This window comes from Hyperoodon ampullatus (genome assembly GCF_949752795.1).
Source record: "Hyperoodon ampullatus genome assembly, chromosome: 3".
Lineage (NCBI taxonomy): Eukaryota > Metazoa > Chordata > Mammalia > Artiodactyla > Ziphiidae > Hyperoodon > Hyperoodon ampullatus.
The window spans coordinates 137289850-137313372 of NC_136916.1; the positions used below are offsets into that span (position 1 = coordinate 137289850).

General features: G+C 39.2%; 1 protein-coding gene across 1 annotated transcript; it reads left to right on the plus strand.

The window, feature by feature from the left end:
* Positions 1 to 12664: 12664 nt before the first annotated feature.
* TOMM20L (translocase of outer mitochondrial membrane 20 like) lies at positions 12665 to 23422 on the plus strand (the record flags this gene model as incomplete). The annotated part of the gene is given in 7 exon segments (XM_079699531.1): positions 12665 to 12809; positions 13011 to 13054; positions 19008 to 19089; positions 22224 to 22231; positions 22235 to 22330; positions 22334 to 22366; positions 23355 to 23422. Coding segments are annotated over 7 exon segments (462 nt in total). The 3' UTR covers positions 23409 to 23422.
* Positions 23423 to 23523: the final 101 nt, after the last annotated feature.

The window sequence follows — 23523 nt, forward strand, 5'->3', positions numbered from 1 at the left end:
GCTGCCAAGGACATAAATCCCAAATCCCTGAAATACAACCACAGAAAGCACTCAACTGGTTTGACATTGCTAAGTATATCCTGTACACTTTTCCAGGCTGGATTGTATCTATTCCCTTCTCTTTTCTTTTTTTTTCTGTTGCAAAAGAAATAAGCTGATTAATAACTGAAGTTTAGGCAGCCTGCCATATTTGTCATAAGTTTTCCTTTTTAATTTTTTTTTTTCGTTTTTTTGTGAAGATAGCAAAAGGGCACTTAGCAAATTTGAATTTGTATAATAAAGCTTTCAGGTGTTATAGAAATCATAGACAAGCAAGTGCACATGATAAACATCAAAATACCCAGCTAAATAGTTACTGCTGCACTTTCACTGAGGTGTATTTGAACACTTGGTGAGTAGGGGGTTTATGTTGTGTTTTTTTATTGTTGTTGTTGGTTTTCTTTTTCTTTTTTTTTTTTGTGGAAGCACTTGCTATTTAGAACTGCCAAAGTATATGTTCAGCAGTGTGCCCAGGTTTAAGGTGTAAATGGGACAAAATAAATTGTGAAAGGAAGTGTAGTTGACTGAAAACTACAGTTGTAATAAGTCTTCCACTTTTTATAGGATTTTTGAGCACACTTATGCAAATATTTTAATGTTTATTAATGTTTACAGTGGAATTGTGAATAAGTTTTCAGTGGACTATCTTATCCCTTGACAAAAATATTTTGTCTTTTTTCTATGTAATTTCAGAGTTTTTATTTTGTTACAAAAAGACAAAAATGAAATATATAACAACAATGAAGTTATTTAACAAGATTTCTAAAGCTGAAAATTTTGTGTAAAATAAGGTATTATCTTGCAACTTGTTAAATATATTTATTCAGACATTGGATGTTGTATTTTTATGTATTTTTTAAAATATTAATAAAATTGAAAAAAAGAAAATTCTAGGTTAATTCACTCTTCTAATGACAATAGCTCTCAGCTGTCCCTTTTACAGGAGGTTGCATCCAGCGGCTTTGCCTGTACTGAAGGGAGTCTGTCTCAGTCCTTCAAACGGTGTAGAACTATAAATGGGCATCTGGATCATTAAAGTATGTCCTTGTTTAGAAACTTTGGCAGTCCTAGTATTTAAACTGTTTTGAGGATCAAATTTTTGGTTGCCCTTAAGATATTTTGTCACAGTTTTTATGTTTGCTATACTGCCGAATAAATTTATATCTCCCAAAGTTGAGATGCAACAACTAAGTAAAGCAATTATGTATGCTTTGTTTGTGAATTGTTTCACAGACTGATACATTTTGTAAATAATTCTTCCAAAACCATGTATTTAAAGCAGTTTTGCCATATACATTATGTAAAAAGGTGATTTTTTAAAATCAGTTTTTAAATTCATGTTTGTACATTGAAAGGGGTTTTTTTTAAACCTTCTTTCCTGTGTTTAATATGCGTAGAGTAATAACCTAGATGCTCTAGACTGTATATCAGGATCTGATTTACAAGAACATAGTCAGAGCCAAACACTAGTGATGGCATAGCATTACTGAAATCATTGTTTCTTAATTTCATTTTACCACATTGTGAACTTGTGATTCAGATTCCTTCCATTTTCGCAGAGAATTAAAAACAAAAGAAGTACTCTTGTAAAATGCACTTTTCTGTCTTTTCTTTGCAAAGCAGAAGTATTTCAATGTAAAATAAAAATGGAGCTCAGTGGGCAGTATTAATAAAGGCCATGTTTTAAACATAGGCTTTATATTTTTAGTTTTCATTTAAGTGATTGTTTTTTTCCCCTAAGTGCCAATAACTCACAGTTGGAAAACCAGACTTCATAAAACAAAGCATATTCAATATATTCTTCAGTCTCTTAAATAGAAAATTAAATATTTCTAGTACTTAATTATAAAAATTTTAAAAGTGGGTCATTGAAATACAGTTGGAACTAGGAGGCAACTTTAGATTCATACCTTAGATATTTTAATGATTTATCAGCTTGAATATTGTCCTTTCTAATCAATATAAATCTGGTAATGATGTACTGGGATCTTGCTACAGAGAGTAAAATTATAAATTCATTGAATGGGTATATGGACACTTAAAATCCTTGTATTTTGGGGGGCTGGAAAGGATTATGAAAGTTACTGAATTTTGTAAGAATATTGACTAGTTATTAAATTCAAATATTGACCATATTTTGAGATTAGCTAAATTTTGAGTAGATAGCTCTTGCATATAACTAAAAAAATAAAAATACACTCTTTAATATCTAAAATGGAAGGTGCTATCTATAAAATCAAGTTATTTGAAGATTATGGAGATTTCGGTTTTAATATTCCATGTGTGCTTTTATTATTGTTTATGTTAAATTTCTAGTTTTCCTGCCCTTCACTAAGAAAGATGTTTGTATTTAGCACATATATGTTATGTCTTCTACGAAATTGCTTTTAATTGGAAATCTTTATGCATCATGCTATTAATTTGCTTATATACCTTTCTTATACGCCATGTAGTACAACATAGCTATCAACATTGTGAAAGCATTTGAAGCTATATTCAACCACACATTTTAGAATTCAGTCATCAAAAATTTATGAATTTTTGAACATAAAAAATTTATTGGGTATCTTTGATGTGCCAGGCATTGTGCTAAGGCTCAGGAGACCTAACAGTGAACATGACAGAAAAAAGTCCCTGTATTTGTGGACTGCATAATCTAAAGAGTTATATGTTAAACAATTATCCCATGTAATTCTTTTATTAATTAATTAATTAACTTTTGGCTGCATTGGGTCTTCATTGCTGCATGCGGGCTTTCTCTATTTGCGGTAAGCAGGGGCTACTCTTTGTTGCCGTGCATAGGCTTCTTGTGGTGGCTTCTCTTGTGAAGCATGGGCTCTAGGCACACGGGCTTCAGTAGTTGTGGCACGCAGCTCAGTAGTTGTGGCTCACGGGCTCTAGAGCGCAGGCTAAGTAGTTGTGGCACACGGGCTTAGTTGCTTCACGGCACATGGGATCTTCCTGGACCAGGGCTCGAACCCGTGTCCCCTGCACTGGCAGGCGGTTTCTTAACCACTGCGACACCAGGGAAGCCCCCATGTAATTCTAAACTGCAGGTGTGATTAGCAGATGAAGTTATGGTGTGCCACAAGAAAACGATACAGAGCCCAACTAGTTTGAAGGCAAAGATGGTCTGCGAAGACTTTGCAGAGTAAGCAACAGTAAAACTGGGCCCCAGTGGGGATTATAAATTGGTTAGACAAATGGGAGGAGAGATATGGTGAGTAAAATGCTCAGGCATATTGAGGAGGAGAAATTGGTGGTAAGAGAACAGACCTGAGGCAGGAGAAGCAGGAGCCAGGTAAAGCAGAGTTATTCAGGCATTGCCTAAATCTTATACCCGCCCACCTTGGCCTCTGGCTCCTTCTGATCCCCCACCCCATCTCATCCCTACTTATCTAGAGCCATTTCAAGAGCCACTTTTCCAGGAAGCTTTTGCTGACTTCTTACCACCCCCCAGAATATCACACTCTTTTATGCTCTGATAGCATTTTCAATCTGTATTATTTTACTTGACAACTCACCTTGTATTGAATATGTTGCATTTACTTATGCCTGTGTCTTTCTACCCTACTAGATGTTTAGTTCCCTAAGTACTCCTCAGTCACGGGGTATTCCACAAAGTGCCTGGTCCGGCATCTAACGTAAGATGGTCAAAAGCTATGTTTACTTAAATTGAGAAAAATTACTTTTGCATTGCCATTGTATTTTTACCAGTGATCTTTATGCACAAAGTCAGACATTTAAAAGTTGTCTTTGGTGTTCTTTTCATAAAGTGATTTAAAAGTATCATTTGAAAAATGTAAAACTTGTTTAACAGTCTAACCCCCAACTTAAACTATTCTTAAGCTGATGAGTTCTTTTTCCTCCTCTCCTTGTTTCTTCTTCCCTTCCCTCTTCCATTACTGTCATGCAGTTACAGACAGACTTTTGTTCCATTACAGGAAGACTACAGTATGTGATAGCATTCATCATTAGTGAAGGTTGAATGATTCTTAAAATGGAGTTTGCACTAATAGGGAATTTCTAACAAATACATACTTGGTGTTTTCAGCATATAAATATTTTTTTAGTCCTTCACATTTATTAACAAAATCAAATGATGTTTTCCATGTTGAGAAGGACAACAAAACCTTTTTTATTCATAGAGACCCATTATATCTTTTTAAACAGAATAAGAAGGGCAGTGTTTATAATTTTGGAATTTGTAGTTAACATAATTATGAAGCCATCTTCATTTTGTAAGCTATACCATGCAAAATCAAAGTTCTACTTTTGAAAAACTTAAGGAACTTCCATGTAAATATAAGAAATGATTACTCTGCACAGGTAATTGGATTTCTTCTCAAGGCTAAGTTACATTAAACAAGACAATCTGATTCAAGAGTCTCACCAGTTTAGGGTTGCCAGATTTAGCAAATAAAAATACAGGATACCCAGTTAAATTTGAATTTTAGTCAAACAACAAATAATATTTTAGTATAAGTATGTCTCATGTAAAAATTGTTATTTATCTGAAATTCAAATTTAACTGGGCATCCTATATTTTATCTGCAAATCCCACAACTAGTTCCTTTACTGTTATATTCCAGGACATGTTATCCTCTAGAGAACCTTGGTCTCTGATGGAGGATAATAAACTGCTGAAGTTTCCCTTGGTTTCCAATGATGAATGGTCCTGGGAAGTCCATAAGTGATTCCTAGAATTAACCATTTCTGTGATGCAGTCATTATCTCCACAATTGGCCCTATAATAGCTAAGCTTTAACAAGATAGTTGTGAACACAGATTTTACTGGTAGTGTTCCTTTGATGGGGCACCTTTCCCACCAGTTGCTAACTGCTCTCAGAAATTCTTTTTGATCCTTATCCAAACCTACTCTTAAATAAAAACCTAAACTAAATCTGACTGCATTAAAATTAAAAACTTCTCTATGACAAGACATTTAATAATTATGAATAGAACCACTGTAAATATTCATTTCTTGGGTAAACACCTAGGAGTAACTTTTGTATGACCGTACCATTTTGCATCCCCACCAGCAACACACAAGAGTTCCAGCTGCACTACGTCCTTGTCAGCACTGGATATTGTCAGACATTTTTGTTTTTTAGCAGTTCTAATAGTTGTGATATTTAGAAGGGTCAAGTGATTTGCCCATGTTCAAACAGTTAGCTAAGTTATAAATGACTGCTTATAAATCCTACTGAGCAGAATCCCAGACCCTGTAAGTTCTTCTTAACCATACCAAGTGTTGGGGAGGATGCAGAAGAACAAGAACTCTCTTACCCAGCTGGTGAGAATACAAAATGGTACAAATACTTTGGAAAAATTTGGCAATTTGTTAAAAATTTAATCATATGACCTAGCCATTCCACTCCTAGATATTTAGCCAAGAGAAATGAAAGCATGTCCACATATAGCAACTTTATTCATAAGAAATACTTAAAACAACCCAAATGCCCATCCACTGGTGAATGGATTAATAAGTTATTGCATATCCATACAGTGGAATACAACCCAGCAGTAAAAAGGAACAGATGATACAGGCAACAAATTTGATGAATATCAAAATAATTATGCTAAGTGAAAGAAGCCAGTCAAAAAAGAGTACACACTTTGGCTGCATTTACAAAATTATAGAAAATACACATTAGAGCAACAGAAAGCAAGTCATTGGGTTCTTGGAAAGTTGGTGGGGGTCGTGGTGTGGGTGGCCTGGGAGGGAGAGATTACACAGGGGCCAAGGAAACATCTGGGGGTGACGGTTGTGTTCATTATTTTGGTTGTTGTGATGATGGTTTCATGGGTGTACACATATATGAAAATTAATGAAAGGTGTACTTTAAATGTGTGCAGATTGAATGTAAAGGAAAACAATCTTCTAAAACAGAAAAGCATAGGGAACATGCAAACCCAAAGTCACTGTGGTTGGCTAGTACAAAACTCAAGTTTAATCAAGTCAGTGATTTTTTTTTTTTAGCCTGGGGAAAGCGAGAGATTTGTGCTTTTTCCCCACCTACATATGTTATGACCCTTTTGAGGTTCCTTCATCTGACCAGAAATCTTAAGATCTTCCTGCTAACATAGATAAAATAGACCCAGTACATTATTTTTCAGTGTTGAGTATAAATAGAAATCCTATTTTTCATAATTTACCGAAGCTAATTTATGTAACCTTTTCCTCTAATTTCTGAACATTTCTCAAATATCTTTTTGAAACACTGATGCTATTAAATTGAATATTTTACTGTAATGACTTTGAGTAGTCACTCTTGAATTAGATTTTATGACCTTCATTTCTTGTTACTAGAGTTTATACTATTTCATCCTGTTTAAATTGCTAGTTTAATATCCCAAGATTCCTGCCTTATAGTTTTATACTTTCTCTGATTCACTGTGTCTTCAGCCTCCATCTGTTTTCTTCATTGTTTCAAGGTTCCTGCTCTCCTCAGTGCCAGTCACCTGCCTCACCTCCCTTTAGTCTTCTCTTGGAGCACATCCTCAAGCATTTAACCTGGCCTCTGGCAATTTTGCTGATTTATATCTTACTAGTCCTAAATAATTGACATAAGAGATAAGGAAATGGTTAATGTCTAAAAGAGAGTAATAATATTAAAAGGACTTTACATGCAGAAATCAGTGGGTTTTTTTTTTTTTTTTTTCATTCATTGGATCAGTAGAGTGCTTTCATACCATGTACTGCTCTGGTAGAGCAGGATTTTAGCACAATGGACTCAATTTGCCAATAATAGACTTCAAAAATAAAGAACTATCTTTAAAATTGATAAGCCTCTAGCCAGGCTGATTAGGAAAGGAAATAGAGAAGACACAAATTACCAATGTCAGGAATGAGAAAGGTGGCATCACTGCAGATTGTATCTATAGCTATTATAGGGATAATAAAGGAATACTATGAACATCTCTATGCTAATAAATTCAACAACTCAGATGAAATAGAAAAATTCATTGAAAGACAAATTTCCTAAATTTACTCAAGAATAAATATATAACCTGATTAACCCTATATCTGTTATCAAATGGAATTAATGTTAAAAAACCTTCCCACAAAGTAAACTCAAGGTCCAGCTTCACCATTAATTCTACCAAACATTTAAGGAATACATAATACTAATACTAATTTAAGGAAGACATAATACTAATTCATCAAACTCTTCCAAAAAATTGAAGATGAAGGAATGCTGCCAATTCACTCTATGAGGCCAGCTTTACTCTGACACCAAAACCAGACATTTCAAGGAAGGAAATTAAAGACCAATATCCTTAATGAATATGTATGCAAAAATTCTAAACAAAATTTTAGCATATAAAATCCAACAACATATTAAGTGGTTAATACAACATGGGCCAAGTAGGGTTTATCTCAGGAATGTAGGGTTGGTTTGATATTCAAAAATCAATATAATTCAGCTTATTAACAAATTAAAAAAGAAAAACCATCAGATGCAGAAAAGGCATTTGAAAAAACCCAACATCGGTTCCTGAAAAAAAAGCTCAACAAACTGGGAATAGAAGGCAACTTCCTCAACCCGATAAAGGACATCTATGAAAAATCTATAGTTAACATCATACTTGATGATGAAAAACTGAATTATTTTCCCCAAGATTAGGAGTAAGACAGGGAAAGCCACTCTCACTACTTGTATTTAACACTGTATTGGAGGTTCTAAAGCATTCAAGAAAAAAGAAGTCAGAGGCGTTCAAACTCGTGAGTTTAGCAAGAATGTAGGATGCAAGATTATAAAAATCAATTGTATTTCTATGTATTAGCAATAAATAATCAGAAATTGACATTTTAAAAATATCATGTACAATAGCATAAAAACATGTTACAATGAATCTGACAAAGGATGGAAAGACCTAAACTGAAAACTACAAAGAATTGCTGAGATAAAATAGAGACAATCTATGAGGACATGTACCTTGTTCATGGGTCATAAAACCTAATATTGTTAGGAATTTTTTTGCTTCTCAAATTTAATGTAATCCCAATCAAAACACCAGGAGGCTTTTTTGTAGAAATTGATAAAGCTAATTACTAAATTTATGTGGAAATGCAAAAGACCTAGAATAGCCAAATCATCTCGAATAAGAACTAAGTTGGAGGCCTAATGCTACCTGATTTCAATAATTATTATAAAGCTATAGTAATCAAAATGTTTTGGAACAAAACAGGGAGTCCAGACCCATAGAACAGAATAGAGAGTCTGGACTCATGGAACAGAAAAGAGAGTCCAGAAATAAGCTTCCCATGTATGGACAATTGATTTTTCATAAAGGTGCAAAGACAATATAATGAAGAAAGGACGGTCTTCTTAAAGAAATGGTGCTGGAACAATTGGACATCCATATGCAGAAAAAATGAACTTGGAGCCATACCTCACACCATATACAAAAACTCAGAATGGATTACAAAACCTAAAACCATAACACTTTAAAAAAGAAATCAGGAGAAAATCTTTGCGACCTTGTGCGTAACTGGGTTAGGTAAAGACTTCTCAGATACAACACCAAAAGCACAATCCATAAAGGAATAACTTGATAAATTTGACTTCATTAAATTTTAAAACTTTGGCTCTTGAAAAGACATTGTTAAAAGAATAAAAAGACAGGAAACAAGCTGGGAGAAAATATTTGCAAAGCATTTATCAGATAAGGGACTTGTATCCAGACTATGTAAAGAACTCTAAAAACTCAACAGTAAAGAGCAAACAACGCAATTTAAAAAAAAAAAGACTAAATATTTGAACACACACTTCTCCAAAGAAGATACATGAATGTCAAAGAAGTACATACAAATGGTGTTCATCAAGAGAATGAGAAGGCAAGCTATAGACTGGAGAAAATATTTGCAAAAGACATACTTGATAAAGGACTATGTCTTAGTCTGTTTGGACTGCTATAACAAAAATATCATAAACTGGGTGGCTTATAAACAAATAAATTATTTCCTATAGTTCCAGAGCATAGGTATTCTAAGATCAAGGTGCCAGCATGGTCCAGTGAGGGCCTTCTGGAGTAGAAAGGGATGGGTTGTTCTGTGGGGCCTCTTTTATAAGGGCACTAATCCCAATCTTGAGAGCCCCATCCTCATGACCTAATCACCTCCCAAAAGTCCCACCTCCTAATACCATCATTAGGGATTAGGATTTTAACATAAGAATTTTGGGTGGACACAAGCATTCAAGTCATAGCAGACTTATCCAAAATAAAGAATTCTTAAAACTGAACAATAAGAAAACGAACAACCAGATTTGAAAATGTGCCAAGGCCCTTAACAGACACAATCATCGAAGAAAATAAACAGATGGCAAATAAGCACATGAAAAGATGCTCCACATTATATGTCATCATGGAAATGCAAATTAAAATAATGAGATATATCACTACACATCTAATTAGAATGCAAAAATTCAAAACGCTGACAATACCAAGTGTTGATAAGAATGTGGAACAAGAGGAACCCTCATTCATTGCTGGTGGGAATGCAAAATGGTACAGCCTCTTTGGAAGACAGTTTGGCAGTTTCTTACAAAGCTAAACATACTCCTACACATGATCCAGCAATCCTGCTCCTTAATATATACTGAAATGGGTTGAAAACATGTCCACACAAAAACCTGCCCAGATGTTAATAGCAGCTTTATTCATAATTGCCAAATCTTGGAGGCTTCCAAGTCCTTTAGTAGGTGAATGAATGAACTGTGGTACATCCAGACAATGGAGTATCATTCAGCACTAACAGAAATGAGCTATCAAGCCATGAAAAGACATGGAAAAGGCTAAGTACTATACGGTTCTAAGTATATGACATTCTGTAAAAGGCAAAACTATGGAGACAGTAAAAAAAAAATTAATGCTTGCCAGGGGTTGGGGAGAGAGAGGGATGAACAGGTGGAGTGAAGAGGATTTTAGGGCAGTGAAACTATTCTGCATGATACTACAAGGATGGATACATGTTATTATACCTTTGTCAAATCATTATACATTTGTACAACACCAAGGGTGAACCGTAATGTAAACTATAGACTTTGGGTGATAATGATGTGCATGTAGGTTCATTGATTATAACTAATGTGCCACTCTAATGTGGGAGGGAGCAGTTTGTGCTTGTGTGGGTTCAGGGGGTATATGGGAACCCTCTGTACTTTTCAATTAATTTTCCTGTGAATCTAAAACTTCTCTAAATAAAGTCTATTTTTAAAAGTGTTCAATATCATTAGGCACTAGGGAAATACAAGATAAAACCACAGTGAGAATCCACTACCTGGCTATTATGTAAAAATTTAAAAAGGTTGACCAAACCAACTGCTGGCAACAATATGGAGGAACTGGAACTCTCATATACTGGTGTAGCCATTTTGGAAAAATGTTTGGCAGTTTCTTAAAAAATTAGACTCCTACCGTACGATCCAGCCATTTCACCTTTAGGTATTTACTTAAGAGAACAGGAAAGATGTGTCATATAAAGACTTGTATACAATTGCTTATAGCAGCTTTATTTGTTTTGTTTTCTTAATCCTTTTTATTTTTGTAAGCGCTAGTCTTTTTTTTTTTCTTCTCTTTTTAAATTTTGGCCACATCGCGCAGCTTGCAGGATCTCAGTTCCCTGACCAGAGATTAAACCTGGACCACGGCAGTGAAAGCCCGGAATCCTAACCACTAGACAACCAGGGAACTCTCTCAGCTTTATTTGTAATAGCCCAAAACTGGAAATAATCCAAATGTCCATCAACAGATGAATGGTTAAACAAATTGTAGTATATCCATAAAATCAAAACTATTTACCAATAAAAATGAACTACTGATAAAACAACATGGATAATCATTATGCTGATTGAAAGAAGCCAGACAATAAAACAGTACACATTGTATGATTCCATTTAGAGCCGATTCTGGAAAAACATGGGTTTGAACTGCCTGGGTCCACTTACACGTATTTTTCTCAATAGTAGATGCTATAGTACTACACAATCTGAGGTTGGTTGAACCTGAGGATGTGAAACTACGCATACAGAGGGCAGACTGTAAGTTATACAATTTTTGACTGCGCAGAGAATTGGCACTCCTAACCCTCACTTTGTTCAAGGGTCAACTGTATATAATAATCTAGAAAATGCAAACTATAGTGACAAAGCAGAGGATGGTGGGGGAGGCAGGGAAGGTTGAGCGGAAGAACAGATTAAAAAAAGGGGCCAAGGAAACTTTTGGGGATGATGGATATGATTATTATTTTGATTTTGGTGATGGTTGAATGGATGTATACATATGTCAAAATGCATCAAATTGTACATTTTATTTTTTTAATATTTATTTATTTGGCTGTGCTGGGTCTTAGTTGCAGCACACGGGATCTTCAGTTGCGGCATGTGAGATCTTTAGTTGTGGCTTGGGAACTCTTAGTTGTGGCACGTGGGATCTAGTTCCTGGACTAGGGATCGAACCCAGGCCCCCTGCATTGGGAGTGCAGAGTCTTAGCCACTGGACCACCAGGGAAGTCCCAAATTGTGCACTTTAAATATATGGAATTTACTGTATACCAATTATAACCTCAATAACGCTGTTTAAAAGAAGAGAGCTATCATCCATCATAGAACAATTATTAATGCTATCTCAATTTTGAAAAAGCTTTACTGGAATTCTTTGTTTTTTGACTGCATTGGGTCTTCATTGCTGTGTGCAGGCTTCCTCTCTAGTTGCAGTGAGCAGGAGCTACTCTTCCTTGCGGTGCACAGGCTTCTCATTGTGGTGGATTTTCTTGTTGCGGAGCACAGGCTCTAGGCACACACAGGCTTCAGTAGTTGCAGCACGAGGGCTCAGTAGTTGTGGCTCATGGCTGTAGAGCGTCTTACTTCCTTTCTTCTATGTCTGCTGAATAAGGCATGTATTAGAAAAGCATCTAGGCTAGTAAGTGTCATGGGTCTCTTGGAGTTGATTTTCCTCTGGGACCTTTGGCTGTCAGGCCCGGCCCAGACCAGCAAATTAACGTTTTTTTCTAGGCTAAATTATTATTGTTGTTACTATTATTATTACTTCAACATGCCTCCTACCTCCTGCTATCGAGCTAAGGTGGTTGGGGACTTCGGACTGCTGGGTTCTTGCAGGTGACAAAGCATACCAGGTTGGGGAATATGGACTAGTGTCCAGGTGCTCCGTGGGCAGTACTGTGAACTAGGAGATGACCAGAGTTATGACTCAAAGTTTCAGTTGAGGGAACAGAGGCCTAAGAAGGATCAGTACCTCAGCTAACCAGATTCCCGACATATTGCCTGAATGGGCGTCGTAGGCAGAGGGACTGGGGTGCGTTTGGGTAAGGGGTTCGGAATTTGGAGTGCGACCGACCTGGGTTCGAACAGAGCTCTCCTACTCGGTGGTTGTGAGACTCCCACACGCGTCCTCTAGGACCCTGAGTTTCCTCCTCTATCCGCCGGCCGAGGTGCGAGGCGTCGACGCTCACCTCTTCACGCCCGCGGCCCGCGGCCCGGCGCACGGGAAGCCCCGAGGCTGGGAGAGGCGCCACGCCGACGCCCCCTGCCGGCCGGCCGGACTCCCCGCGCTGGCGGAGCCGCGCCCAACGCTCGACTCGTGGGACGCCCGCGGCCGGATGCCCTACGTCCTCACAGTCCTCGGCCTCCTGGCGGTCCTGGCGGCCCTGGCGGCCTGTGGCGCCGTCGCCTTCCTCGGCTACTGCGTGTGTTTCGACTGGAAGCGGCGTGGCGACCCCGCGTTCAAGCGCCGCCTGTGGGAAAGTGAGTGCGACGGCGGCGGAGGCGCGGCGGGCCGGGCTGGGCGGGCGGCGGACGCGCTGACCGGGCCGGTGGCGGAGGGGCTGACTGGGCCCACGGAGCGAGGCCAGGCCGCGGGCGCCGCCGCCGCCGCAGAAAGGCCCGCGGGACGCAAGCCGGGGTGGGGACGTCCCCCGACCAGCACGTGCCATGTTTTCTTTGCAGAAAGAAGAGCCCAGCAGCAAAAGGCTGAGGGACGGGGCGCCCAGGGGAAGTACTTTAGCGACGCCGAGGTGGCGTTACAGTGAGGAACCTCCCACTGATGCAGATCCCGGCTCGTCCTCAGGGTCCCAGGCCGCTTCCTGAGCAGCCGTTTCGAAGCACCGCTCTGCCTGCCCGCACCCCGTTTCCGCTCAACTTACGTTTAGTTTTTATTGTCCGCTACGAAAGGAAAGGAACGAAGGAAGAACCATTTGGGGTTGTGAAAAGGCAGCTATACAGTAAACGTGGTAGGAAAAGGCGCTCCGTTTAGTTTATAAAAAAGAGAAGCCTTTGCCCTTCCTGAGCAGCACCAGACACTTAGAAACCCACGCCGGGCCACGGCCTGGTGACAGTGCTGCACCGCCCACTCCTGTCCTACTGGGTCTTTCTTCTTGCTCAAAAGCAGAACATACCGTGTTTTTCTCCAAAATGGAATTTGATTAGTTGCTGTTTTGTTTTGTTTTGTTTTGTTTTTTTGCGGTACGCGGGCCTCTCACTGTTGTGGCTTCTCCCGTTGCGGAGCACAGGCTCCGGACGCGCAGGCTCAGCGGCCACGGCTCACGGGCCCAGCCGCTCCGCAGCATGTGGGATCTTCCAGGACCAGGGCGCGAACCCGTGTCCCCTGCATCGGCAGGCGGACTCTCAACCACTGCGCCACCAGGGAAGCCCGATTAGTTGTTTTTAAAGATAATCACAATCATCTTAGCGATCGGTCCAACTTAACTAACTCACATCATCTCTCAAACAGAGGGTTCTTAGGTCCTTCTATGAATTTTCATTCATTCAGTCAGTTGAGCACCTCCTACGTGTGAGTCGTTGTCCTAGGTGTGGCAGAGGTTAGCAATGGCGGGCGGGGGGAGACTATCCCCCACGTAACAGGAGCACAGAGGAGGTAGAGGATCACTTTCCGGGCAGGGTTACCATGCAGGTGTTCTACTGATCTACTGCTCCTTTAACCTTAGTGGCTTAAAACATTATCTTATTTTGCTCCTGAATCTGCAGTTTGAGTAGGGCTGGGTGGGAATCACACCTTTCTGCTCTGCTCAGCTTCAGCCAGGTTGACCCCAGGGCTAGGTGCTGGGTCATCTGAAGGCTCACTCCCTCACACGTTGGGCAGTTAATGCTGGCTGGCCACTTAGCTGGGTCTGTTGCACAGAACACCTGCACATATCCTCTCCATGTGGCATGGTCTTCCTCGCAGTATGGTTGATGGGTCCCACCGGGCAAGCAAGTGTGTGATATATTTGTGTGTGTGTGTGTGTGTTGATACACACAGTTGACCCTTGAACAACACAGTGGTTGGGGCAACGACCCTTCCCTCAGTCAAAAATCTGAATATAACTTTACAGTTGGCCCTGTGTATCGGTGGTTCCAAATCTGAGAATTCAACCAACAGCAATTCAACTGTAGTGCCTAGTTATTGAAAAAAATCCGTGTATATGTGGATCTGGACAGTTAAAACCCGTATTGTTCAAGGGTCAACTGTATATATGTATTTATACATATATTTGTGAGAGAGAACATGTGGGCACGTGCCAGGTGGTGCCACTTCTACCGCATTGAGGCCCACTCAATTTCAAGGTGAGAGGAAATAGCCTCTAGCTCTAGGAATATTGCTGTGGCTGTTTTTGGAACATGCAGTTCTTCACAGAAGACTTTGGAAAAGAGGTGGCATCAAATGAATGTGGAAGGATGTGTTAAATTTGGGTCCTGGTTTCAGGGGAGACAGCATTCAGGATGAAGGGAACTGAATGTACATAAAGGTGCAAAATGGGGGATCTGCCAGGCCTATTCAGTAAATCAGTTTGACAAAGGAGTCCCAGTGGGGGATAGTGGGAGGTGAGGTTGGAGAGCTAAGTAGGGGCCGCATGGGAGAAGGCTTTGAAGGCCAGGTTAAGGAATTCAGATTCAATGGGGGAGTTACTGAAGATTTCTGAGCAGCAATTTTTTAAAAAAGAAGGAAAGAAAAAAACTTTTTAGGTTACACCAGGCAGGAGTATGTTAGATAGAGTGGAGGAAAAGAAAGTTATTGCAGTAGTACAGGTGAGAGGTAATCAAAATCCTGAACTGCGGTGGTGTCAGTGGCAACCAGTGATGAGAGATGTGAGATAAATTTTCCAGGAAGAATAGATAGTTCTTGCTGACTGATGAAAGGGTCATGGAGAGCAGGAGTCAGAGATTTCTGAGGTTTCAAGATGGAGTCTCTTAGAGAAAAAGGTGCAATTGACAGAGTTAAGAAAGTAGGACAGGGCTTCCCTGGTGGCGCAGTGGTTGGGAGTCCGCCTGCCAATGCAGGGGACATGGGTTCGTGCCCCGGTCCGGGAGGATCCCATGTGCCGCGGAGCGGCTGGGCCCGTGAGCCAGGGCCGCTGAGCCTGCGCGTCCGGAGCCTGTGCTCCGCAACGGGAGAGGCCACAACAGTGAGAGGCCCGCGTACCACACACACAAAAAAAGCAGGACAGGGAGTATCCATGGCTGGGCATGAGAGAGATGCTTTCCCTGGGGCAGAGCCTGGGTCAGCTCCATGTCCCTCTTCTTCATTGCCCTTATCCATGGTTGAAGTTACACCATTTGTTTGTGTGATTATTTGATTAATGCTTTCTATTTATTAGAATCAGCTCCATGAGGGCAGACCTTGTCTGTGTTTTTACTCTCCATTGTCTCTCCAGTGCCTAGAACAGTGTCCGGTACATTGTAGGCGCCCAGCAAATATTTGTTGAATATTGTTTATTGTAGGCAGAGAGAAACAGCTTGTGCAGAGGCACAGACTACAAAATTGCAATATTTAAAGTGTTGTGGCCAAGAGATAGCTGAGTGGTAGTTTGGTGTCTTATTGTCGAGGGCTTTGAATGCCAAACCAAAAAGTTTTGATATTTTTCTGTTGTGGCGGATAACCAGTGATGGTGATTTTATTTCAGAGAATGGATGCAATTTTTTTTTTTTTTTTTTTGGAGTATGGGGTGGAGGAGGGAAGTCAAAGGCAGAAACATCCGTGGCAGTCTAGGTGGGAAATGATGAAGATCTGGATTATTTCAAATGAAGAAGAGGCAGAAGCAGGATTTTTCAAATGTTCTTTTATATAATCCTCATAACCACTCTGTTCTTCTAGTTTTTTTTTTTTTTTTTTTTTTTTTTTTTTTTGTGGTACGCGGGCCTCTCACTGTTGTGGCCTCTCCCGTTGCAGAGCACAGGCTCCGGACGTGCAGGCTCAGCAGCCATGGCTCAGGGGCCCAGCTGCCCCGCGGCATGTGGGATCTTCCCAGACCTGGGCACGAACCCGTGTCCTTTGCATCGGCAGGCGGACTCTCAACCACTGCGCCACCAGGGAAGCTCTGTTCTTCTAGTTTTATAGATGAATAAACGAAGGCACAGAGAGATGTCTCTTCCTACTTCCAGGATCTCTCTTCCTCCTCACCCCAGGCCCTTTTTGTTTCCCAAAGTATGGTCTGTGGTCAGTCTGCATTAGATTTACCTGGGGCATTTGTCAAAATGTAGATTATTTGACCCAAGCACCAGCCATTCTGATTTAGGAGGTCAGGGGTAGCCCAGTGGTTATGGGGGCAGTGATGCTCAGACTTCAGAATTTATAAGAATCTTCTGAGGAGCTCATTAAAAATGCACATTCCTGGGCTCTACTTAGAGAGACTGATTTGCTAGGTCTGGGTGGAGCCCAAGAAAACTGCAGTTTTAATAGCTCCTTCAACCCATCCTTTGTGAAACAGTGCTCTCAGATTCTGCATAATCTCTCATCTCCCTGGAAGCTCCTTCCTTTCTCCGTAAGTGATATCAGATGTACTGCTCTAGACCTGGGGCCCCAAATTTTGCCTGCCTGCCAGACTCTGTAGCCTAGATGATCTGTTGGCACCTCAGCTTTGTGTGTTCAGAAGTATATTCATCATCTCATCCCTTGCCACTGTTCCTCCTCCTCTGTTTCCTTGTGATGCTTCTGATAGCCCTAGGCTCCGTGCTGTGACCCAACTCATCCTGCTTAAATATCAACCTCATCTTCCACAATCAATCCCCTTATTTTTCTGTTCTCTATCTCATACCCTATTCCCTTTCTATTTCCATTGCTCCTATACTACCTCAGGCTTTTATCACCTTTTACCCAGGATACTGTAATAATTTCTTAACTGTCTCACTGCCTCTTTTCTTATGCTCTCAGAGTAAATTCCTTCTAAACCGCAGCTGTGTATATGTAACGCTTTGCAGTAGCTCCCTACTCTGCAGATGAAAGACGAACCCTCTCAGCTTGGCACCAAGGACTTGGCACCATGGGTGCCTTCTGTATTGACAGCCTTATTTTCCTAAGGATTAGAAATAATACATGGAAAGTTTTCAGGCCATAGCTGGCCTTCAGTAATTGGTAATCATTATTATTATTGTTGCTCCATTCACCCTATCATAATCCAGCTACATAAGCTCACTTGACATTTTCCCCTGCAGTTTGGCATCACTTGTTCTTCATCAGACTTTCACTGAGCTTCTCCACATCTCAAATGCTATCTTTTCTGAGAAACTTACCCTGATCTTCCAACCAGATGGAACATACTATGAGCCCCAGAGACATTGGACTTTGTTGTTAATGTGTTATTGATCTCAAGCCTACTTGTCTTTTCTCTTGGTTAGACTCTGGACTCCATGGGGATGGGCACAGGAGTCTTGATCTCCTTCCCCTTCCAGCTCTCCTTAGAGGGTCCTGCTCTTGGCTCACTAAGTATCTGTTGAATGAAACCTGTGGTTGTTACTGATCATCAGCATGTTTGCTGATAAAAGCTTAAAATATGATCTCATCTGCAGGTTTATACCATTTAAAAAAGAGAATTCTTGGGGAAAATAAACAAACTCTCTGGATATAAAAGACTGAAGCTGAAGTGTTGGCAGTGGAGTTGGTACTTTGGGCTAGGGATTGCCCACTTTAGCTTTAAAGACCAGCCCTTGGCACGGTACCAGTGATGAGACCATCTTGTGAACCTCGTCACCTTCATGAACCAGCCTGCAGCAAACCACAGCATCCTTCTGAATATCACCAGCTGCCCGGCCAGCCCCCGCCATGCCCTTTGCTAAATCAACGAGCACGGTTAATACCCTAGGCAAGAAAATAGGTTTGCAACATACAAAGAAAACTACCTTTGTTATAGTTGATTACAGTGTGATTTCTCCTATATGTACTTAGCAAGCTGGGTAAAATATGAAGTTATTACAAACATCTCAACCAAACTTGAATATGCCATTTTTTTCATTTGTTTGTTTTAGGAGGGAGCTTCCAACTTTTTTTTTTAATTATAATGAGCTAAATTTAAGAAATTACCCTAGTCTTCTGACTTTATTTCTCAGAGTTGTTAGATCTAAATGACAATATAACTCATGAAAGTATATTGAAAAGTACAAGAGCTGATATAAAATGGTAATCAGGGTTCCAGGTGTCAAGGGATTAGAGAAGCAGAAGAATAAAACTGGCCAGGCTGCAGCCTGGCAGACGCTGGACGTGCTGGTTTAACAAGGTACCATCTAGGAAGGCCATCAAATGTGCACAGTGACAAGTCACAGCCATTGCCTGCTGTGTATTTTTTTTTTTTTCGCCTGAAATTATAACTCCTTTTTAAGAAATTGTCTTAAATATAAAGAACAACTGCATTTGTCATGCTTGGATTTAGAGACTAGATTCAAGATGTGCTTTTAAAATAAAAGTTAAGGGACTTCCCTGGTGGTCCCTGGTGGGGTAAGACTCTGTGTTCCCAATGCAGGGGGCCCGGGTTCAATCCCTGATCGGGGAACTAGATCCCACATGCATGCCGCAACTAAGAGTTCGCATGCCACAACTAAGGAGCCCGCCTGCCACAAGTAACACCCAGTGCAACAAAATAAATAAATAAATAAAATAAAAGTTAAATAATTTTGACGAGTAACCATATACCTTACATTCGTTACTTATTGTTAAATATTCTGTGACTCTTTTAGTTGTGGGATCCAGCAAAGAATGAAAAACTACAACAACTTTTTCTGCAAGAGGTACGAATGGGAGAACTTTGGTTATCCAGAGGTAAGAATGTAAACATTCTTTTGTAAGCAGTTATTTATGATAATTTATATTTGAGAAATATTTATGGATTGGTATTTGTATGTCAGATAACTTAACTAACTAGGCGTGTTAACCAACTTGCTTCAGTTTAAGAGAAACTGTCCCAGCATTTTCACTTTATTACAGTTCCAGCTCCACGATGTTATAGTTAGTGTTAGTTTTGGTTGCAGTCTTGGAAGTGGGCAGTTGGAGAAGCAAAGCCAAATACAAGAACACCTTATTTACTGTCAGATAAAATTCTAAGTAAATGGGTTTTCCAAATGACTAAATGTTGTATGAATCAAGACTTAAAAAAATTTTAACTGCTTAAGGATACTCCCTGGATATAGGGGCAATTAAAATACAAAGACCCGGGGCTTCCCTGGTGGCGCAGTGGTTGAGAGTCTGCCTGCAGATGCAGGGGACACGGGTTCGTGCCCCGGTCTGGGAAGATCCCACATGCCATGGAGTGGCTGGGCCCGTGAGCCATGGTCGCTGAGCCTGCGCGTCCGGAGCCTGTGCTCCGCAACGGGAGAGGCCACAACAGTGAGAGGCCCGCGTACTGCAAAAAAAAAAAAAAAAAAAATACAAAGACCCTTTCAGCTTTAACATTTTTTGAGCTGGGATAGTATAAATATGGAGAGGAAAATTATGAGTTATAAATCAAAAGAAAAATAACAATTATTTTATTACATTTTATTTTTACTTACTTTATGTTTAAGAGCTATCATGTAATAGTTTAGATTTAGAGGTGAATGTTACAAATATTGAGATGATGAAAACAAAAATTGCAAACTTGAGTTTTTAAATTTTTCTCTCTCAAAGGTGATTAACATTATTTCTATGAGCCCCTAAATTAATTAGCACTTTTAGGGTTATATACTTGTACTATATTTTACTTCTGAAATTCTCATCTTGGTTGCTTATTCTTTAAATCCCCCACCAAACCCAAAACCAATTACATAAGAATCTCTGGGGTGGGACCCAGGCATCAGAATTTTTTTTTCTTTTTTCTTTTTTTTTATTGAAGTATAGTTGGCTTACAGTGTTGTGTTACTTTCAGGTGTACAGCAGAGTGATCGAGTTATACATATATTTATCTACATCTGTTCTTTTTCAGATTCTTTTCCCTTATAGGTTATTACAAGATATTGATTATAGTTCCCTGTGCTATACAGTAGGTCCTTGTTGGTTATCTACTTTGTATTAAGTAGTGTGTGTATGTTAATCCCAAACTCCTAATTTATCCATCCCCCTCTCTCCTGTGGTTACCATAAGTTTGTCTTCTCTGAGTCTATTTCTGTTTTGTAAATAAGTTCATTTCTGTCAATTTTTTAGATTCCATATATTAGTGATATCATATGATATTTGTCTTTGACTTAACTTCACTTAGTATGATAATTTCTAGGTCCATCCATGTTGCTGCAAATGGCATTATTTCATTCTTTTTTATGGCTGATAATATTCCAATGCATGTATGTACCACAACTTCTTTATCCATTCCTCTGTCGACGGACATTTAGGTTGCTTCCATGTCTTGGCTATTGTAAATAGTGCTTCAGTGAACATTGCGGTGCATGTATCTTTTAAAATTATAATTTTCTCCACATATATAGGCGTCAGTATTCTTTAAACCTCCCTAGGTTATTACAGTACACTGGTTGAGAACCGGTGTTCTAATGCAATAATTTTTCACCCAGTTTTCTGTAATCTCAGTTTTCTCCACTCCCTCCTGCCACCACCCCGTTTTTACTACTTTGCTGCCAGGTAGTTCTGTAGCCATCTCAGTTGTGTTTATATCTATATAACCAGAGGGACCATAGAGCCAAAAGTTTTAAGAGAAATTTCTGATTAGCTGATTTGATTGGATTTATTGGTTGGTTGATCTAATTAACCAAACTGATTATTGTTTTTACGTTACATTAGCTCCATCAACTTGAGAGGCACTATTATATCTTTTTCTTTCTTTAAAAGGTTTGATACAAAGTGTTTATTTCCTACTTAATTATATTAAATATGTCAAAATGTCAACTTCTGTTATTACATAACACCTGAAGACAGGCAGCATACTATAGTCTCAAGGTTCAGAAAATTAGGTTCTGTTACTAATTCTGGCATTAATTAGCTTTGAAACCTTAAATTATTTCACTGATCTTTGCCTGTTTCCTAAAACGAGGTAGTGAGACTAAGTGATTACATGTTTTAACTTAAAGAGAGACTCTATCATTAATTTCCATTCTTCACAAATTTTCATTCTTAGTTACTTTACAGCCAATCATCCTAAAACTCATTTTAAAACCACCTAGAAATCAAAGTTCATAAATCTCTTCTCTTCCCCTGGATATGTAATTCATGTTACACTAAATCTTGTTTCAGCTCTTTGATAATACAATCTATGTTTTAAAAGTCTTATTTAGCTAGAACATCAAGATGTTTCACCTGTAATACTTCAGCGATCACATATGTAGAGTTAAAGATAACTCGTATCAGTAACGGCAGACCCCAACCTTTTTAAAAAACTCAGTACCTCCCTCTTGCATACCCAAATAGCAGAACGTGAATATTTCTAATTCAAGAGTGCACTTTTAAATAGTAATTTTGGTCAGAAAGTTATTTAAGTGGCAACTCAACATTTTCCCCTTTATACTCTTTACTCTTTTTGCGGCTTGTTCAAATAGTCTTTATTTATTTTTTAATATTTATTTGTTTGGTTGCATCGGGTCTTAGTTGCGGCATATGGGATCTTTTGTTGCGGCATGCGGGATCTTTCATTGCGGCATGTGGGCTCTTCGTCGTGGTGGGTGGCTTCTCTCTAGTTCTGGTGCACGGGCTCCAGAGCACACGGGCTCAGTAGTTGCAGCGCGTGGGCTCCAGAGCACGTGGGTTTAGTTGCCCCACGGCATGTGAGATCTTAGTTCCCCGACCAGGGACTGAACCTGCGTCCCCTGCATTGGAAGGTGGATTCTTAACCATTGGACCACAAGGAAAGTCCCCTAAATAGTCTTTAGTTTGATGTGCTTTTTTAGTTTCAATGCTTCGTGCTTTCTTGGTAATTTGTAGAATGTATATTTTGAAGAACTTTAAAATTCTGCTCTAAACTTATAAATCTGTTTCAGGGGAGCACTGAATGGGGGTTGAACATCTCAGCAATGCCCTTTTGGTGTGTGAGCAACCACAGGAACTTCTGAAAGTTTTCAAACACACACTTCCTCCCAAGGTATTTTAGATGCTACTGTGCAAAATTCCCCTTATTTGCCAGGTAAGCACATACTTAATTATCTTCGTGAAATGAACACTGTAAATAACCATGTTGGGCTTAATTATACAGAAACAGTGAAGTATTGATATGTGTGTGAATGGCCCAAAGTTTTAAATGAGTAAGATCTGAATTTTTGTTTGCTTTTCTTGTCTTCAGATGAAACAAGCTTATTCTTTCATGTTCCTTTGACTATAATGAATTGTATATTTTGTTGAGTATTATACATGTTTCAACATTTCAACTTTAAAGTTAACATTGTTAACACTGTTTATCTTTGTACTTTCAAAGACATCACAATTGTGGACTGACTGCAATGTCAACAGAGGTCTATAAGTTAAATGGTATTGTTAGCTAAATGACCTAATGGCTTAAAAATTAGATGTAATACAGAAAACTGTAAATTATCAAAGCAGAATAATACTTCTACTTTCCAATAATATGACAGATCATAGAAATCACTTTGGTAAATTTAAACATATATAGGCTAGTTAGTGTTCTCTTGAGTACAAGTTTATATTGGTAAATGTAAGCAGACTGATACCTAATAATAAATTGGCTCATGAATGGTTATCATTTGATACCAAACTGCTGGGTGTACTTATGCATCAACTAGAGTTTCCTGCAGTGCTTGGATTTGTTTTAGGATTCATTTAGCTCTAAGACACTACTTTAACTTTGGTTTACTTTTTATTACATTGATCACATGCAGTAGCTGAGAGTACACTGTATATTGTTGGTCTGACTTGGAATCATTCATGTTGGATTCTCAGCTTTTGAATAAAACACAAAGCAATATAGTCTCCACTAAAGCACAATAATCAATTCTTAAAACATTTGCAAGCTAGTCTCAGATGGGATGTTTCCTGAAGATACATGAAAATGTAGCTAGGATAAGAATGTGTAGTGCCCACCCTGACACAAGAAGGGAGGCAAGAAAAGGATCGTGCATTAAATTGATTAGCAAGTAACTGTTTTATGTATTTACCAGCAATTTCAGGCAGACATGAATGAACAGGAATACTTGGAGGATGATCCTGATTGAAAAACATTTCAATGTATCCACAATCCAGTCAGAATGCTATGGTGCTATATAGTATAAACTGCTCAGTGATATTTCCATTTATTTTCCTTTTAGTAATAATTTTTTTTTCTATCTC